Source organism: Ambystoma mexicanum, chromosome 8 (assembly GCF_040938575.1).
Source record: "Ambystoma mexicanum isolate Mex_15411 chromosome 8, UKY_AmexF1_1, whole genome shotgun sequence".
Taxonomy (NCBI): domain Eukaryota; kingdom Metazoa; phylum Chordata; class Amphibia; order Caudata; family Ambystomatidae; genus Ambystoma; species Ambystoma mexicanum.
In genome coordinates, this window is record NC_090929.1 from 592495429 (window position 1) to 592516828 (window position 21400).

At 43.8% G+C, this 21400-nt stretch overlaps 1 protein-coding gene across 8 annotated transcripts in view; it reads left to right on the plus strand.

The window, feature by feature from the left end:
* The first annotated feature begins 2293 nt into the window (after positions 1-2293).
* ESPN (espin) overlaps positions 2294-21400 on the plus strand; it is a 1343653-nt gene continuing 1324546 nt past the window's right edge. For 3 of the 8 annotated variants that reach the window (XM_069610298.1, XM_069610297.1, XM_069610299.1), the window contains exon 1: positions 2302-3553. In XM_069610298.1, the coding sequence (XP_069466399.1) occupies positions 3260-3553 (294 nt within the window). In that variant the 5' untranslated portion in view covers positions 2302-3259. Of the gene's footprint in view, positions 3554-21400 lie in introns of all 8 variants that reach the window. The other 5 variants (XM_069610294.1, XM_069610295.1, XM_069610300.1 and 2 more) reach the window with 4 other exon arrangements.

The following is a 21400-nucleotide window of genomic DNA, read 5'->3' on the forward strand; positions in this document are numbered from 1 at the left end:
TTGCTGAAGGGGAGCGCTTTCAGAGCCCCCTAGTAGCCAAAACTGAAAAGGGGAGTGGAAGTCCAGCACCATCTAACCCAGTCCTGACTCAGTGAACTATCATCATTAAAGTATTATAGTCCCACCTGCGTTTATGTAAGGGCAACTACATTTATAGATACAATTAAATCCCCAGAGTGCAGGAGGTTAATGCTGATGATTAGGGTAAACGTGCTACCTCTAAAAGCAAGGATGAATAGGTTGGGTCTAGATTGGACGCTTGAGTTTGGTTTGAGCAAACATGAGGATAAAAGCCAATTTTTAACAACTTGCAAGCTTTTGATTGATTTTAGGGAAAAATGCCATACAGCATTTTATTAAAAATAATATAAGGATATGTACGAATGTCATGTTTTTGTTTATGACTCATAATGATGAAGATTATTTGTATGATGTTTTATATTATGTAAAGGAGGAACTTAGAAGATTTATAGAAGTATGAGTTTTTACGAAGATTCGTCATGGGTTTTTGTATGTGTTGCTGTTGATTTTGTTAATGTATATTGTCTGACTACACTTTTATCTTATCCAATCTCTATTTCATCGATGTAGCATGTTTGTACAATGAAATATGGAATAAAAGTTATCGCTGCATTCAAACGTATGAGAGCAAGTAACCCCCACATTCCTTTTTTTCATATGTGCAGAAATGATGACTAATCTTTAACAAATTGGGTATTGTATTGGAGTGTCTGACTATGAAGCAAGCCAATGAAAATAATTGACTGATCAAAAAGTGTGACATAAGCATGGGAATACGACTCACTGAGCACATACACACCTCCCCCAATTAAAACCCCATACATAGGTCCTTCCTTTCATCCACTCCACCCAGCTGTGTTTTACAACACTATCAAGAATGAAGAACACACAATGAAAGAAAAAGCATTTGAATGATCACCAATAGTTTTTCAGTGTCCCCCACAGCATGCAGCTTTAGGTAACCTTCCACTTCTAAGCACCCACCATTCGAACCTCTTAATGGACATGCCCAAGACTATAGCCACCCCCCAGCCACACCTCACCCCGTCCGCCCATTACCTGTACAGACCTTTACAGACACAGTGGGCCTCATTACGACTTTGGAGGTAGCCATGGCGCTATTAGCGCCATGGCTGCCTTCAAAATCGTGTCCGGGTCCGGTCTGGTGGAGTGGGGACTTACCAGGACATTCTGCCCTAGGTGGACCCGGTAAGTCCCCATTCCAAATGCCATTCCCCATTCCCATTTGAGCCCCCATAGGGCACAATGGGAACGGGGAAGGCACTAATAACGGGCCCACAAATTGCGGGCCCGTTATTAGCTCCAAGTTCCCTTAACGGGTCCCGTAAAGAACGGCTGCTCAGACCAGCCGTTCCAGGTGGGACCCGTAAGGGACCTCGGAATAGGGCGGTAAGGGATTACCAGCCCCGGTCTCCTTACCGGTGCCCGGTATCCCTTACCGCCCAACTCATAATGACCCCCAGTGTCTGCAGCAATCCCAGCTTAATTGCAGAAGGCAAAGATCACTGCAGAGCGCAGTTTACAGCGGCTGGCAATGGGCGTTATTTCTCAAGCAATGTACCAAATAAATAAAAGCAGTCCAGCACCTGCGAGATAGCGCAGTATGATGTAACACTGGCCCAGGTTCGAATCTCCCATTAGGGGGAAGTGATAAAAACACATGGGTGCCCTTCCCTGCCGTCTTGGAATAGTAATAACGGGAACGATAAAGGATTTCCCTGAAAAGTAATGCAACGTCATGTCATTTAGTTCTCGGACACTTTGACCTCTGCTTGTGGTACACGCTGTTTTCTGAGCCCAAGGTCCTCGACAACTACAATATTCCCAGCGTTTATCCACAAGTGGTATTCGTTTATAAGCACTTAACCACTTAAGTGCCAGGCTATTTTTGAAGTCTACGCAAAAGGGACGAGCAGGAAATGCTCCCAGTATTTTCCATTTCAAGGGTAATTCCAAAATGTGCACACATTAATTACAGCCAAGATATGTTTCGTTCATCCTCCAGTCAGCTGATATTGTTATGTGAACATGCTGGGTTACATATTAACCGGAAAGTACAGCAAACAATGCATTGTTTGGACCCATATGCAAATAGGTCCAGCAATAGCTGTTGAGTGGTCCATCCATCGCTTTTTATTTTTCTAGGCGCTATCGAGGAGAAGAATAGCTCATCCGGGCCAGCCAATACAGAAGCAGGATGGTGGGGGCTGGTCCGGCTCGGGGCTGCGCGGGAGCCGGATCTACACTTGAGCCGCCACAGGCGGGGGATTACACAAGCTGAAAGTGCAGCTCTTTGTGCTGCCTCACAGTGCAGACAGAGGGGACGTGGGCCGGAAGGAGGGGGCCCAGCAGAAGCTGGTGTCTGTGTCATGTGCAGCGAGACGCCAGAAGGGGAGAGATCGCGTGTAAAGCACCTGCTATGTTCATCCCAGGACTGCATCCTAGCCGGTGCCAGGGGATAGTAAAGAGAAGTCCAGCTATACCACCAACACCCAGGGGACGAGATTGGCGCTCAGGACAGAATTCACCGCGATCGGCCGCACTTGGGCAACTTGTTCGAGGATCCAGTGCCGGAGAGGAGGGAGGCACGGGGGCGACCTTGAGACGAGCATGATGTTAAACCGCTTATGAACCGAGCAAAGGAGCCGACTGCCGGGCCTGTCTGAAGACACCATGTGTGAGGGGATCCCGAGTGCCGAGTAGGGGTGCCCTGTTCTGTTACACCCAGAACTGGTCCAGCGGACCTCCTTCCTTGTCCTGTTTGCAGCAGGTCTCCGCTAGGGTAGGCTGCCCCCACCCGCCCCAGAAGACCCCTGTAAACTTGCCCTGGGCTGGGGTTGCCCACTTTCAGCCCACTGGGCTGCGTTGCCCTGCTCTTCCGGCATCAGTGTGCATTTCCTAGAAGCCGTCGTGGCTGAAGTTGGGGCTGTCCAAGGAAGGGGTATTGTATTGGACGCGTTCACCTGTTGCACGCTAGGGCATCCCTGTAGTTGGCATGCACGATGTCCGCTTCAAGACCAGTCGCGAGCATGACGCCCCCTAGGTAGGGTCGCCCAGGCGGCATCCTGGGTGAAGGTCTTCCTTGGGTACCGCCTTTGCCCGCTGATCGGAGTTACATAGCCCTTGGCCTGCAGCCCAGGGCATCCCACGATGGCATCGACTCCCACTTTCTAAAGACACTTCACCCCACTGACTGATCCCCTCCCCGGGAAGGACGATGGCCCTGGAGCGCACCCTCATCGCGGCCCGCCTTGGGGATCTGGACAGCCTGCGGTCCCTGCAGGCGGAGGGACTGCTAAAGACGGACCCCCGGGACCCGCTAGGTGCCTCGGCGGCCCACCACGCCGCCCGCTCGGGGAAGCTCAGCTGCCTCCGGTATCTAGTGGAGGAGGCTGGGGTGGCGGGCAACAGCAGAGCGCGCAATGGGGCCACCCCGGCTCACGATGCGGCAGCCACAGGCAACTTGCCCTGTTTACAGTGGCTGCTAACACAGGGTGGATGCGACTTTGAGGTACGTGCTAATTCTCCTTTCTCCATATCCTCCTTTTCAGTACGTTCCGTTTCTACCTTTCCTTCCTCCCTCCCTCTTTCCTCCCTCCCTCTTTCCCTCCCTCCTTTTCCTTCCTTCCTTCCTTCCTTCCTTCCTTCCTTCCTTCCTTCCTTCCTTCCTTCCTTCCTTCCTTCCTTCCTTCCTTCCTTCCTTCCTTCCTTCCTTCCTTCCTTCCTTCCTTCCTTCCTTCCTCCCTCCCTCCCTCCCTCCCTCCCTCCCTTCCTTCCTTCCTCCCTTCCTTCCTTCCTTCCTTTTTCATTAGCCTTCTTCCTGAAACACATTTTTTTTAAAAAAAAACATACTACTACCTTTAAACAGAGAACACACGTTTCCCCCTTCCTCTTCATCTTGAGCTGACCCTCCTCAAATTCCGGAAGCTCATCAAGACTTTCCTCTTCACCTCATTCTTCCCTCCTTCCCTCCTCTGCTAATCTCAGTCACTGTGATTGGTGACCAGAACCCGTATGTGTCCTTCGGGGTCCTGGCCTTCCACACCCAAAGGCCTCAGCGTCTGCCTACTCACAGCACTTGCATCAGCACCCACCTTCCTTCATCTTGTAGGCTTGCACTCACCTATCCAATGCGGCTCCGCGCCTCATAGCACTTACTGCTCTAGGCACTTATATCTGCTGCGCACCCACGAGCGCAGACACTCCGACACTTACCCCCACTCCCCTCTTCTCCCTGCACTTGCACGTTCTGAATTCTCTCAAAGCATAGTAGGTTTGTCTTTATTCTCCAATGTATTTATTGTTTCAATCCCTGTTGCCCTGTGGGCGCTTTGAAACAGAGCTAACTTGCTGTATAAGCGCCTAACAAGTGCACAATAAATAAAATACATAAATTCAAGGCATGCGTCGCATTAGAGCTCCCCACATAACATAGAACTCTCTCACGCGCCTAAATATTTAAACACAGGCGTGCAGTAAACACCTCCGTCACACACAAGGGACAAGTGCCAGACTCTGCAGCAAAACCGCAATGTCAGCGGGGCCAAGAGTTCAACAAGAGAAAGTTGGCTTGGAGCAAAGTCCTTGCAAGCGCTGAACCCTTGTCTAACCCGAGTCCTCCTGTAGGAGTGCTTGGCGCAGGCTTAAGCACAGGGCCCTAGCTAGGCCACAGTCTGGGTACGACAGGCCCAATTCACCGCGTGGAAGCTGTTCGCTTAGTTCCCAGTCCAAGACACATGGAAACACAACCCCTGTCGTTAGCCTCCAGCATCGGCTCCACTCAATGATTAATTAATGCTCGCTGTGGGCCATTGACACGGTGCACCTGAGGTGCACTAAATTCAGCTTTGAGCCACACATGGTCCTGTGACGCCTCGCACTGACATCTTGTTTTGTTGGGTCATTAGGCAAACTGTGCAAAATAGAGACCTCGATCACTCTATCAAACTTGTCCATCGGAATATTATAAACAAAACCACCTTATTTTTCTTGTCGAAGAGTAATTCCTAACACCTCGTTACTGTTATCAGCATATGATGACAGTGACACAGTTCATCTATTTGATAATCTAAACACGTGATATATGGTGGCTTGTGTTAAACGAGTCATCTTTCAATCTCCACTTCCAATATAAATGGAAATATTTAAGTCATTATAACCTGGCTGCATTTAGTCCAAAGTACACCAACATTTCCAAACGTACAGTGAATGTGAAAAACCAGCATGTCATGAACTTCCATGCACATATGTACAAGCTATGTTTGCTCAGGGACAAAGCCAATAGGTCAGGCTTTTCTGTAAGTGCATTTGTCTACGATCTATAGATGAGCGTGGTTTGTGATGTGTTTTGTGCCTGTGAGTCATATATGTTTTGTTAGTGTGCGTATATTACAGGGCCTGCGGTAGCGTGCCTTTAATTATAGTTAAGTTGCTCAACCCATAGGAAGAACACTTTTTGGGCTGCTCATAACTTCGCCCCGTCTGGATGAATCCTCACGAAACCTTGCAAAAAAGTATATGGCCCCGTCAGATTGATTGCGCAAAGTTTGGCAAGGTTTTATGTAGGGGAGGGTAAAGTTATAGGGGTTCCAAAAATGTGTTGTTTCCTAATATACGCAACAGAAAAAAAAATGTGCTCACGCCTACAGCCCAAACCGCCTGAATGATTTTGGTCCTGAAAGCGTGCCTTTGTAAATTTTGGGTAAATCTGTCCAGTAGTTTTATTTAAAACTGACACAAAGTAGGTAAAAAAAAATTAGCCCTATGATGTGCGCGAACATCTTAGATGTTCGGGGGCATCCATATATATTTTTGCATTACAGGGTTGGTAAAAAGCACTTTGTGGATGGGGTATAACTTTGGCGCCACTCAATGAAACTGCATGAAGTGTTGTGATATAATTCTAGACGTGACTGTGATATCATTTTAGACGTGACATTGCATTGGGCCTACCCATTTTGGTGCTGTTTTGCCAAAAGAGAACAAAATTAGACAGGGGTCCCAAAATATTTTAAAGGCTTTTAAATTTAATGCCATTTTACGAATCTGCACAAACATTTTCAAAAAGATTTAAGACCCAGATTTGAATGTTTCTGCAAAGTTTGGTGGGATTGTGTGAAGAGGGGGCAAAATTAGAGGGGGTCCCAAAATAATTGAAAGGCTTATCGATTTGGTGCTGTTTGACGAATCTAGACAAAAGATTGCAAACATATTTAAGACCCAGATGTGAATGTTCTTGCTAAGTTTGGTGGGATTTTTTGAAGAGGAGGCAAAATGAGAGGGGCTTGTTCAACAATTTTAGATGGCTTATAACTTTGTTGCCGTTTGACGAATGTGCACAAAAGATTTATAAAAGATTATAGACGCAATCTTAAATTTTTCTGGAAAGTTTGAGTGGATTTTGTCAACTGGGAGCTGAATTGTATGACTATTTTATGTACGTACATTTTGACACTTTAAAAAAAGAAAACATGGATGGATTTGCAGGAAAGTTGTGCAAGGAACATTGGCATGGACCTGAAAGCATGGTTTAGCAAATGTGTCTGTGTTTTATTTTTGAAAAGTGTCATAATGTAGGTACAAAAATAGTGATATACCTTTGGTGACTGAGGTATAGCCTGTGGCCATGGGCAGTGGCCAGATTGTCCGAGTCATGGCCTTTGACCATGGGTAGTGGCCTGTTTGTTGGAGTCATAGCCAAAGGCCAAAACTTGGATTATCTGGCTACTGGTCATAACCACAAAGGACTGACAATGGGGTTAAAGTGGGCATGGCTATCAGGGACTGGCTATGTGGTGACGTTGTTCAAAATCAGGATAGGTTTGCCTGGGAAAAATAATTCTGCCCGTGACAAAAATTCTGTCTGTGGCTACACCCTGAGATGCAGCGCAGGATTACATCAACAGATTGCTGCTTACACTCTGAGACAATGGTAATCAGCAGATAATTACCAAGTATGCTGAACCAGGTGCCCACATGGTGAGCAGGCCACCCCTTGAAATCATTAACCACCCTTATTTGCGACCATGGTGCAACAATATATTGGGATTGGATGCCAGATTTATTTCCACAATGTCACACTAATGACTGGCCCACAATCCCCATGCCTTGACAAAGACCTTGGAGAGTCGAATCATGTGTCGGCTGACTTGTAACAATAAATATAGCATCAAAATGGTTTTGAAGACTGCCTCATTACGACAATAGTTACTTATTGACTAACCCAGCGCTGAGGTGAAAAGGGCTCACTCTCCTACTCGAAACCTAACATTTGAAGAAGGAAGGGCACCTTCACAAAAGTACCCCATCAACAGCAGCAGGGTAATCTGTTTGAAGTACTCAATGAAGCGCAGTGATCTACCCATTCTACTGCCCTGAAAATACTTCATAGGTTTGTACTCTAATTTGATTATTGGGCCATGCAGAATGCTGAACCCTTGGTGCATGGACAATGGGCCTGTCCCTTGGCGAGGACAAATGCCTACTCAGAGTTACTTATTGGGGCATGCGGCATGGCCAAAGCTCTAGGTTGAAATGGGAAAAAATATTCTGCTTGCGTCTGCAGCCCAGAGTGCTGGATGGGATTGCAGCAAACTTGCATGAGGGAAATTAGTAAGGATCTGCATATCTGTCCTGTGTTATATTTTTTTGAAAGTATCGAAACGTAAGTACAAAAATAGTGATATATCTTTTCTGCCGTGGGCAACGGGACTGGCCTTTGGCAAGGACAAATGTCTACTCTGATTTGCCTATTGGGGTATGTGCTGCTGATAATGACTCACATAAGTACGCCTTGCAAAAAATATGTTTGTTAAAGGAGGTTTATAGTGTTATTACACATGTTAAAAGAGGAATTATTAATAACTTACATACAGTGATGTAACATTATGAAACATTTTCACTTATGAAAACTTATTCAATTGACAGGAAAAACTTTGTTAAAGGGACGTTACAATTAAGATGTACCCCGCCCTTGGGACTCCTATGCCCCAGCAATTAGCTAGTGGCCTCCCACCTTGGCATTCCTTGGCACTTCACTCCTGGGCTCCCATGAACACTTGTCCATCCATACTGCCCCTTTTATTTATGCACTTCTGTCACTGCACAATGCATATCTGCCTTTAGAGGAGCACTATGCATACTGAAGAATTTCGGACAGACATTTGTTTCTGTGCTTTTTTCTTTTTCTCTACTATACATATGTCCATTAGCATAGTAGAAAAAGCAAATGGGAATGTTGTAGAATTTTATTGTAACTAACTAGTTTATTTAAAAATGTAAAGTATATGGAGTCTCTACACTTATTTCTTTGGTTTCATTTTTTAACTGTGAAAGGTGGTTGCTAAAGGTAACTTTTTCATACATTTGTTTTGCAGGAGAGGCCAGAAAGTAAGGTGGGAGGGAAATAACCACAGATATGGAGGGGCAGGTGGACAGGGGAAGATGTTGCACATGTGTTAAATCTCAGGTAGCGGGCAGTGTTTCTCATGCACCTTGATTACAGCTTCAAAAGCACTTTGAAATTGCCCCCCCCCCCCTGCACAGTGGTATATTGCAGTACATACAGAGTACTGTTATTTTCGAAAGATATGGATCAACAGCATCTTTTATTGCTTGCAAGGTAGCTGGTGGGATTTTGTGTGCCGCCGAAGTAGGCTCTGTGGTTACAGCATTGGTTGAGGAAGATGAGGTAGAAGAAGACAGCCTACTAATTCCTCGGCAAGAAACAGCCTTTCTGAGTGCATTGCAATGGTTGGATTCGGTGTGGCGGTGCATGGATGTGGTCCCGTGGGAGTGCTGCCTGGGTTGTCTGTGACTGAGTACAAGTGCATTTCACTTTGGTACATTTCCAACAGTGGTAAAGAACTGCCACACCCATGATTCTTTCTGGGTGCTAGAGGTAGGCACTTCTTCTACCTCATCTTCCTGGTCTTCTTGATTGTCTTTTGAAGTACTGCGCTGCTTTCGTTGTATAGGTCCTCCAGCTGGTGGTGTTGGCTTTTGGGGAGGAGGGATGGCAATAGCTGATGACATTTTTAAGATAAATAGCAGTTTTCTTAATACTCTCCCAAGTATGTGCTGTGTGCTAGATTGCTAATGGATAATGAGTAAGAATTGGTGTAGGAACTGTGCAAGGGTACATTTTGAGCTTTAAAGTTTCTAGAGGAGCTGAAAAATGCAGTTCCAAACTGTTCATGAAGTGCAGACCTGTTTGTGAAGTGCGGGTCACATTCACGAACATGTCATCATGCCGCGTGTGTGTGCGTGGTCACATGATACTGTCCAAAAAGCCCCAGATGACATCAGACGTTCGCGACATTGGCGAACAGAAAAACTGTTGAAAAAGTAGCAAAAAGTGTATACAAGTGTTAAAAATTGTTCTAGAAGGTGGCTACTGGCACAGTTTTAAGGTGAAACTTTCTAAATTGAAGAAACATATTGGTATATTAGGGTAAGTATGATATTAGTAAGTTTTAGCAAATTAGGGTGCACTGGTAAAACCCATGAAATTCACTGAAAAAAACATTGCTAAAGGGACGTTATGGTTAAGTTGCACTAAAAAAAATCCACGAAATGCAATGAAAATCTTTTGTTAAAGGGATTTTATGGTTCAGTTGCACTAATCAGTCAGTCAGTATCAACTTTATTTGGCCACAAGGCCATCAAAGTACAAAGTAAACACAATCCATTACTCAAATTCATTTGCATTAACTTAAACTATCATCCTGCTGTCAGGCTGTAATAAAACTATAGTACAAGGTGAAGACAGGCCCCAGACCAAGTCTGTTAACAACGACCCCAACATTCACGAGGGACCTGTCAATTGTCCATGTGGGCTGCCATCCCACTTCCGTTAAGTGCCCCCTTGACTTCTCAGTGGGACTGTATTAGATCCGGAAAGCAATGAGTGCAGTGGTCTTGTTTCAATCAGAGAGGCATTGATGGAATAAGGGAAGACGCTGATTACAATTGTAGTACCTGTTGTCAAACATCATCTTGTGGCCATTCCTAGTATTCTAGTGGCTACCCTCTCATCCCTTAATTCAATACAGATGGTATCAGAGGTGCGTCACCCATTGTGATAAGACCTTACACAGCTTATGATATCATCTCAGATTAAGGAGCGGCATTCACATACTGCTCGGAGCCGTTGGGTACATTTGTTAATTAAGGAGTCCCAGGATTCAGGCTGGTCCTGCAAGCCTCTACGGACTCCATGCAGGAATATCCACCCTCCACCATGCTGGCCTCTTATGTACTTGTGCATCTGAGCTCAGTGAATTTGGGATCCATGGCCATTGTGACTGATATTGTTAGAGGCCCGTATGGCTACTGCATAACCTGCCCCTCCACCTTGGTTGCCGCTCCAAGGCGTGCTTCTCGAGCCCTGATGTGCCTGCCCGTATGCTACCCCTGCTGAGGTTTGAACAACCTTTTGCTGCTGTTTAGGATTTTCAGGACTGGTGGTGCGCTCAGCTTGTGACAGGGATGCCTTCTCAGGCGAAGAAATGCGGTCACCCATAATTTCCTTTGAGTTTGGATCAGTTCGCAGGGTGCCATGGGGTTTCACAGGAGATGTATCGGGGGCCTTATATAGTCCTCCGAACTTAGTTGTCACTTACCCATGACTCTGCCTCCCTGACAGTTTTCGGGAATTGTTAACAGCAGTTTCTTTAAGCCTGACAATTCGCTTAGAACCAGGATGCATTTACACACCATTATGGGACCTTTGTTGTATTGGGCCAAGAGGGGAATGGGGGGGGACCTGTGTTCCAGTGATGTTCGGGGTGTGGAGAGAAATGGCGTTCCATTGATGCCCATTTTCGACACAAATGCCTTGCGCCTTGTCGTTGGGGGATTTGGGCTCTCTTTTTGCTAATGTAGGTGGAATGTTCTTAAGTGACCAGGCCCCTCCTCCCTGCTCCCTCTTCGGCGGGGGTCCAGGCACTATATCCGTGGGTGCATGATCATTTCCACCTTCATCCCCTCCATCAAAGCCAAATGTCATCAGATTAGGGGCAGAACTCTATCGGGATTCAAAAGGGTTGGACAATTTCAAGCCACAGCTACAACAATGTCAGGTTCTATTGCTATAGAGCTAAAAGTAGCTAGCTCCCTGTGTTAGCCTTACTGGGATCGACCTCACCATTGCGCATTAAGTCCTCCAAGGTGGTGCAGTCATTGTCCCTTTCCTGTCGATCAGCAACCTTACGCCCTATGACATCGAGGGTACCCCCCGAAAAGTGATCGATTTTTTTTATTAACTGGTATGCATCACCCGAGAGCTTGGTAGGGCTGCACGGCTGCACCCTGAAATCAGCACCTGGCGCGTGGGGCAGCGCCAGGATTTTCCTTTTTATGGTTAATATTTTTCTTTTCAGGTGATTAGACATCGAGACGCTTTGTGGGGGTGAGGGTGTAGGGGCAACCATGTGATCCATTCCAGTCATGGTTGGCGTGGTTGTCATGGTGTAATGGGTGGGTAACAACAGAGTCAGTCACTCAAGCAGTTCAAAATGCCCCCCCAATTATGCCTCCTCACCTTAGTTGAACCTTAGTTGAACCTGGGGATCACAGGCACAAGTGCTCCCTGCCCCCCACCCAAGGGGGCGCCTAACACCCTGTGGGAGCACAACACTCGTGTCCTTGTCCCGCAGGCTTCACCCTGGCGGGCTGGGGCCAGAGCGGAAGAAGTAGAAGGGGGCGTGTCCACAGGCAGTCCCGGTACGGCGCCCATTCGGGGCCAGGACATAACAGCAGACAGAGGCAAAGGTGGGAGCCCAACACCCGCACCCTTGTCATGTGGGCTCCCTAAATTACACTAATAAAAACCTATAAAATTCAAAGAAAACACTTTTTTAAGGGACATTATGGTTACAAGCAAAACCGAAACCCCCCAGAAATTCACCGGTTATTAGAATGCTAAGCAACCATACTCACACCACCAATGTGCACTGCTTAGACAAACACCCAGTACATGAAAGATGACATCACAAATGTCATCGATGACATCGCTGATGACATCACATATTGAAATAAATTTGATTAACAGTCCCTACAAGGGTTAGTGTTTATAATGTTAGTAAGATGTCACGGGTGATCGGGAGATCTATCATAAACTACTTAATGTATTAAACAATGTTCTCATCTAAAGAAAACACTATATCCGAGTGTTGTTAATACAAGAACCTAATCATGCATACACATTGGCAATGGTTGCAGCATGTACCAAAGAAGTACAGTATTTTTTATCTGCCAATTCCCAAAAGAAAATTAATAAATGCTACCTTATGAACGTTTTGTGTAATGTTAAACATTGAATAAATAGCTAACAATTTCAAACTTACAACACACTTGTGTTAGTACAAAAAATACATGTAAAAACCCTGAATGCATACAAATTAGAGCCACATACAGGAAAACTAAAGTAAGGAAGAGAGAAACAACAGCACCAAAAAAATGACAATAACATTAGAGTTGATTATCATGCACACAAATTAATTGTGTGTTTGAGGCCTGCATACTGTCCTATCCATGTGCATTATGAGGTCAAATCTAACTCTATAGAAAGTACTTTAAGAAGATATAAGAAGGTTAATTTCTAAAATTGTCATTAAAAAGAAAAAGTAGCCCATACATGTCAGTGAACAAAAACAAGTGGCCCAGATATGTGATGTCATCAGTGATGTCAGCAATGACAATTGTGAGGTCATATTCCATGTACTGGGTGTTTGTCTAAGCGGTGCACACTGGTGGCACGAGTTATGGTTGCTTAGCTTACCATAACTGGCGACTTTCTGGGGTTTTTCAGTTTTACTTGTAACCATAACGTCCCTTTAACAAAGTTCTTTCATTGAATATATAAATATAGACACATTTGGGGTACTGTGTAGCAGGGTCGTTCAAGTAATCACATCATATACAAAGTGTTGGCGTAGTACAGCTATCCAAAACCAAATCAGCTTGGTTTCCGCAAAGGGGTGGGTACCAATGTTCCCTCTAATTATTGTTCTCTATGTGCGGATATGGATGGCCTTTGTGCGCACATTATTTTCCATGTGCACAACTGACTAACGAGGTAAGCCACTTTGTGAACATGCATAGTCGGTGAGCGATCATTCCCAAAGCGTTTGTAAGGGAGTTTCTCCTTTCCGGTTTGGTCACAATATTTATCAAAAGTAATCCTTCTTAGACAATGCAGAAAAATCGTTTTATTCCACTGGCAAAAAACTCATCTTTATTACAAAAAACAAAAAATCGTTCATAACTGATGTGGCTGGCAACACATTTAGACAGCATACAATATTGGCAGATGGATTAATGGTAACTAAAAGGAACCTCTGCTATAATGAAGTAATTTAAAGGGCACGAGAAAATGTGTATAAGGATGAAAATGACATTAGAATGACTGCACCACAGAATATGATGAGAATTCCTGTGCCTCTGCTCACCATCCACATTACATTGTACTGTGAACTGAGCTGTGACAACACTTACTCAAAGCCAGTCTTGCAGCTAGGAGGCATACCATCACCCATTTTTATACCCTAAAAAACAGAAAATGTACCAAACAAACATTAAACAATAAACATATATGAGCCTACCCCCTGCTTCTACCCACTAAGCTCCATTGATATTTTCAAAACAGTAGCCAGGTGAGCAGTGTAATAGGACGGAACTCTACTGATTTCAGGAGGAATTTTAAGGGGAAAGAACATCTTTTAATAGGCATGAAGTATCCCTATTGGCAAAGCAAATTACTTTTTTACTCCCTGAAAAATCTTTTTTGATTCCATGCAGGGAGTAAAAGATCATCAGAGCCCTACTTGCAACCCTGACATAGGAAATGAAATGGCAGGGCACATAATACAGTCTGTAGTTTTGCCCACCCTTCCTCACCACAGCCTAGACAAAACTCAACACGAGCATTACTGAGGTTTCTTATGGAGCATGTGGAAGGGAAACAGAAGCATTTTCCTTTTCTGTTAATAGCAGCATTCTCAGAGGAACAGCAATTTGAGTTCCATCTTCCATAAGAAAGGGACCCCACTTCTGCAATTGACTGTTATCAGTTAAACAAGATGTTTGGGGATGCTAAGGGCACTAAACACAGACCACATGATTATATGGAAAAGCCCTCTGCTAATGAGAATAGAAAGAAACAGAAGGTGCAGTTTCTTAGACTGCTCCAAGAGTTTCCTATCCTTCAGCAAACAAACACATTTAATTCACGGTGCTGTACTGCTGAAACATCTGACTTGGTTTTTGAAAGTTGCTGATTTGTGTTTCACCCCCAAGGAATGTTCTCCTGGGTCCAACCCCCAGTCCCCCTTCCCACTACAGGCAAGACAATTCACAGCTCATGTGCTAGCCTCCAATGCTAGCTGGCAGGGCTCTGTAAAAAGTGAGGGATTTTAGCTGTAAAACAATCACCAGTATATTTGCATGCCCACAAAACTTTACAAGCAAAACATGTTTAAAGCTTCACTGTGCTTGTATGGGCAGTTTAAGAAAATGTCACAAATCTGCATGTACACAATTATTTTGCAGTGCATATAAGATTATATGCAAGATACCTCACCATAATATTATTGGGTAGGATTATACAAGTGCTCAGTGAAACCCTTTCTCTTTTATAACAGAGTTTTCATATAATTAGTTAAGGCCCATGCCCAAGGGAACTCTGAAAACCTGGAAAGGATGCATATGTACAAAACATAGGAACCATGGGGGGAGGTTACACATCCAAGTAGCCTGCTTACTGACAGTCCGTATCGGATGTTTGAGCTCACAGTTGGGTTACATAGTGTGGTTGATGCTTTTGCTAAGGCACCATGAGTAACACAAATTCTGGTGCCTGAATGTTATTCATATTACAACAAACATAAAACAAGTGGATGTAGGTACAACTTTGGTAACCTTTCTCAGAGCCAACTTAGGCAGAGTCAAGGTTGTCCTGTAATATCTAAATGTGGACTGAGGCAGAAGTTGGAGCCATAAGGTACAAGTGTGGTAGAGTCAAATATTGGAGGCATGGTGGAGGGTGAAAGGCTATTTGACTGATGTATGTTGGCATATCTGAGCTATACCTTCTGTTCATGGAGCCACTTTTTCATATTTGTTTTAACCTCTTGAGGCTGTGGTCCGTTTTAGGATTTTGAGGTGTTTAAGATTACACTTTCATAGTAGCGTAATGGAAATAGGCTACCAGAATATGAAGACTAGTTTGAATAATCTAGTTTTATTAGGAGAGAAAGCAAATGCCAGATAACTGCTGTGGCTTGTGCCTTATTAATTCTTTAGGATGGGAATTGTCTGTGTGCGCTGCTAAACTTCTTCTGAGCGGCACTCAGAAGGAAGCTGGGCAAGCGCACATGTGCACAGCTTAGAGGAAACATTGGTGGGTACCACAACAGCGGGCTTTGTGATCAATCACCTGCAGCAGAGGGTATGGGAATCGAGTGTTCCTGATTTATATGCTGTCTATCCAACAAAATTGAAGAAGTCCAATATATGAGATATGCAGGATGTAACATCTATGGGACTAGAGGAAAGACACTTTTGATAGAGCAAGTGATAGCTAAGACCAAGCATATGTTATGCCAAATGACATCATTGCATCGAGGATTTGGCAAATTCTCCTGCTCAAGTTTCATGATGCAAAGTAGTTCCTACCATCTGCTATGGGCTGGAGACCTACTACCAGTTGGCTGAATATGATTTTGACTATGTGGAAGGGTTGCTTTGGAAAAGCACATTGGGGCTCCATCAATCAGCCCCAAATGCAATCATCAGAACAGAACTGTGACTGAATTCGTTAAACTCAAAAATAGGCTGGAAAAAGACACAGCTATGCCTAAACATTTATACAGCTCCTAAACATTGCATCTTTGAGCAGATGGACAGGTCCAGGGCCCCCAGTGAGAGTGTTCTGATCCAGTCATGTCACACCTATCTGAAGATGGTATCTACTAGTTTCGGGGAGGAAGCAACTAACAACTTGCAGGCTAGGAATAAGATTTGTCTACAAGACTGGATGAGCACTTGTGATAAAGCAAAGACCTATAGAAGCTAGACCGAATTAAATAAGGTCAGCCTACCTTCTATTGTACCCATCTTGGGCTTTTTTAGAATCTTATTGCGCTTTCGATTAAACTTGCTACCGGCCAGAGAATATGAATGTCGCTGCAAGGTGTGGATGATGGAATTTATAGCCCATGCTCTGTCTCAGTTGAGACCCTGAAACACTTGGTCTGTGAATGCTCAGGTATGATTTCTTTCAGGAATGTTATTTTTGGAAAATGTATGGATGGTCTCAGATTACACGCCGTGGACTCGCTTTGGGAGTGCATCGACTCAGATTATTCAAGATCATTATGTATAGTTTTGTATTCCTTTATTCAAAAATTAGAATTGTAAATGGAAGAAATTATTTTCTTATATCTCTACTTTTCTACTTTATATTTTAATTACTGTAAATGTCAATAACGCTATTGATTTTATGTAATATATGGTGTTAAGGCCTATTCATTAAAGCCAGAAGACACTAATTAAATACAAATAATAAAATAAATAAAAACCTACAGCTAGATATTCCATCCAAAAGACAGGAATTTCCATCATTTATGCCAATATCTTCTATATGGGACGATTATCTGGCTGTACAATGGCAATAACTAGAAATACCTTGACCTATGACCTATGACCTATGATGGCAATACATTAATTTGTGCAAGTACCTTGACAACATCAGGTGCTCTTATCATATAGCTGGTATTAGCATCATATGCCCATGTAGTGCGATAATATGCCCTGGCAATCCTGTGGAATGCCAGATCCATGAACCATTCTGTATGCCATGATATGCTCTGGTTCTCACTCTATGGCAGGTGACCATGTACTCCCACCATATACCCTTGTGCCATCATAAACCCTTGTATTTTGTATTAACATCATTATGTGTAATGCCATCCAAGCCATGTCAACGTTTCATGAATTCTCTTTACTGTTAGTTGAAGGGCTCCTCTTTTCAGTGCCTGTCCCCACTTTCAGCACCAGTCCTATGTCTTCGCTAATCAATACTAGTGCTCCCTTTCTGTCCATTGCAGTCACTTACCCATCTGTGGCAGTGCCTCATCTCGCTATCAATGCTGCCACTCACCAGGTATAGAGTCACCATTAGTTCCAATGCACCAAACAACTTTCTTTGCCTCATGAAGTATTATTGAAAATGCTATTTTCCTACTAACCCCCACTACTCATTCAGCGAGTCAGGTACTGGCACTAATGAATGTACAACAGACCAGACTTTGGAGAAGTTATATAAAGCAAGACAATGCTCATATCATGTTCGCAAAACACATGTAGACTCTCCCTAGTCGGAAGAACACCCTGACCCTCACGGGCAAAGCTCTCCCTAGGAGGCCAGTGGTGTGCCGCCTATCTAATAGGAATATTGAGAGGACTCTCCCCCATCAAAGAATATCTAAATGCATATACCACTTACATTCAATGAAAAGACCAGAATCAAGTATAAATATAGACAGTGAACGAGCTCCGGTCAAATTCCTCACATTCCTCACAGTCAGCCAGGGTGAAACCACAGGGATTGGGCGATACAGATATTGGGAGTGAATCTAAAAACAGGTTCTCATGCTGGAGGCACTAACTCACTGTGGATATTTGGAATCGTCAGTAATATTGCTCAGGAGCTTGAGCACTGGCTGCTGCAATCCGTCTGTTATCTGGAGGTCACATGTTTCAATCCCAGCAAGGCCAACTCAGGCTCTCATCCTTCCGTGGTTGATAAATGAGTACCAACTTCGGTTTTGTGATTATTATATGCAAATATGTTCTCTGTACAGTGTTTTGGTGAAAGCGCTATACAAATCATCATGATCATTAAGAGCCTTGTAGCTGATATTGAGCACTGCACTGGGTGGACTATCACTCTACGTTACACCCATTAATGAACAGTAGAAACTATTGGATTTCAACATCTGTTACTCTGTGAAAGCCTATACAAATTGCTAATATTTGTTCAGTCTTAACCGTCTAAACTCAGTGTTTCCTGCTTATTTCAGCACTGTAAGGTACCTTGCCCTTATAGCATCAATGTTTACACTGGCATCTTCTGACACATCAGAAGACCAACAGTGCTTTCAAAGTTGGTGATTACGAGTTCCTCCTCCAGGCCATAGGTGTTTATTGGTCAGATGCCATGGACCACAGCGTCAGCCAGTTCTGACCATAGCTTTGTATGCTGGTACTTGTATTTTAAATTGTTATATTAAATCATATGCCTTCAAGTCTCAGCATGCATAGAAGTCTTTTTCAGATGGTGACACACATCTCATGGTGGAGTTTGGTGTTCCTCCCGGGCTGGCATTGCTGTTTTAATCTGCTGCATCTGCATGAGGCACATGATATAGAAGCGGTTTGCTCAGCCCCATCTCATGTGGCATGAAGAAAAAAAACACACACTTTCTTACTAAAACCAAACATCTCTCACTGCTGCTATAAGGATTCTCTTTCCGAATTAGTGTCACTGTAAAAGCCAACCCGCTTTGCGGACTCCTTCTCCAAGTCCCAGGACCTCTGCAGTCACAAGGTTGTCTGGCGCTGGGTTGCATTTCCATCCTAAGGCACTTGTTAATTTGCTTCCTTTCTCAGATGGCTGATGCCACAAAGTAGCAACTCAAATTTGCTGCAGTCGTGGCATTAACAATAATGTGTGGTCAACTCTTACTGTGACATGAACATAGTAACACTATAAAGACATGTTGTCGTTAATGTCTTTGCGAATGTAATGATCGTGTAGGTGGGGCGTGTGCTGGTTGACACATAAGTGATCTATGCATCCAAGATAGTTCTACGAAAAAGGCACTTCATTGGTAATATGGGCCTCATTAGAAGTTTGGCGCTATTAGCAGTGCCAATTCCTGTAAACAGAATTACAGTTATCATTGGTGGTAACTGTTAATGCTCTGGCTGATTATGAGTTGTGGTTAACTCCCACTTGGAAGCCTGATAAGACTTCAATGGCTAATGGACTAATTACCTCTAGAGGTAATTTACAAGAGGTCATATCTCAGTATTTGTACTTGCTGTATTACCTTTGTATGGATTTACAAAAGATAGGAGGTAATTAATTTGCCCTATATGTGGATTATTATTGCTAGATCCAGTGTTTTTCAAACGTACGGTTTTGTTGTCCTGCATGCCTCCCACCTCACCTGGGCCTCTCTCCAAAAGGAAACATGTGGATCAGACACCTCAAATGTAATGGATATGACCTTGGTATACAGGCTGCTCTTTGGTCTGATGCCATCAAAAGAGTTGTAGCCAGAACCAAGCAAAGTCATTTTTCATTTCACATTAACTACACTTATATCATAGGCACATTAACTTTGTGAAAGACCAAGTCTCCCATCACATACTTGACTATCCCCCTTTGTGTGGCAGTGCCCAACATATGAACCTATATGGCAATACAACTTTGATTGTGTAACACCAAGAGTAAAAGATGAATCCAGGGGAAGGGACCTGCCCTCTGGCGCAAGAACCTTTATCCTTAACCCCTTAACTGCCAGGCTATTATGCAAGTCTATGCAAAAATAATGATCATACTTGTCCTTGGCACTTATGGGGTTAAAGAACTTTGGTGCTGGAGCCATTTATTCTTCCTTTATAAACACATTTATAAACCATCCAATGTTAAAGGGGTTTCCATTTTCACTATAGAATTTAGTTTATAGTGTGAGGGTCATAATAGAACCTTAGACACAGACAGATCCTTAGTTGTGGTATATGTAGGGACATTCCTCTTAGAGCAGAGTTAGAGAGGCATTTTCCCAACCCCTTTTATTTGAAATACAAGTATTTAACCAAAATCATGGCTAACCTGTGCCCGAGTTTCATTCCTGACTCCTCACATATGGTGGCAGTAGTGGGATCAGGCTCAGTTGACACAAACTGGGTGACCCTCAGCTTTGAGAAACTTAGCAACAGAGCTTCCGATCCATCAGTAGCTCCAGAACATTCAATTGGGTTTGATTTATGTAGTAGTAGGGAGAGTTGATACAACCGGGAGGCCAAGTTTTAATACCAACTGATTTGGTCTTCATAACCCCACCCAGAACTTACATTAGACTTGCCTCTATATCAGGCATAGCTTGGCAATATGGCCTCGACATCTTAGCGGGCATCATAGATCATGATTATAGAGGCAACATAAAAGTCTTGGTTCAAAACAGCGGGAAAGGCACATATCACATATAGGCAAGAGAATAAATAGCCCAGGGAATTCTAGAGAGTGCTCTATTTCCTAAAACAAAGGAAATAAAACATTCTGATGAAACTGAGAGGGGCAGCAAAGGCTTTGGGGAGGCAGACATAGATCCCCCCCAGTACATATGAGTCAAACACACCTACAGCCCTTGGAGAAGAAGCCAAAAGTATTCTGGATATGAGGGTTTCCAAAATGAATGATCCCTTCCTTCAGGTGGTACCCAAGGAGGAGGGCAGAGAGAAAGGGGAGCAATTATTTTCCTAAATACTGGGCTACTACATAGAGGAGACATTGGTTCTGATGGTACACAGAGGTCGCAGATAATTGTACCCAAAAGTCATGAAGCAATTGTGTTGCAGATTGCTTTCTCCCCTTTTACAGGCAGTCACTTAGGAATTGATAAAACCCAAGCAAAAATATGAAGCCGTTTTTACTAGCCAGGGATCTATGCTGATGTGAAAACGTTGTGCTTACTTGCGCCTTATGTATTTGTATTTTTGGATTTATAATGCGCACAGAACAGACTGAACTGTATAATGGCACAGAAGATTTATGCCAGAAGACTAGTTTTCAGATGCACCCTCAAGTGTTATTCCAACCTTTACCAATCATTGATGTGCCCTTTACCTGTATAGGCATGGACGTAGTTGGGCCCCTTGAACCATCAAAACTTGGTAACCAATAAATATTGGGAATAGTGGATTATACAACTCGCTATCTTGAAGCATTCCCTTAATGCAATAATGCAACCCAAAGAATTCTCAAACATTTGATCCCATATTTTTCATGAGTTGTTTCCCCGAAGGAGATTTTAATGGATCAGGTGACTACCTTCATGAGCAGCCTAATGTCAGAAGTAAAGGACATTCTACATATAAAAACACTTTATCACCCACTGACTGGTGGATTAGTAGAACAGTTTAATAAGACCTTAAAACATATCTTAAAGAAGTTAGTTTGGGCCCTTTTTGCCGCCTGACAGACCCCACAAACCTCCACAGTATTCTCTCCATTTGAACTATTACATGGCAGAGAGCCATGGGATGACCTTGACATGTTGCAGGAGAC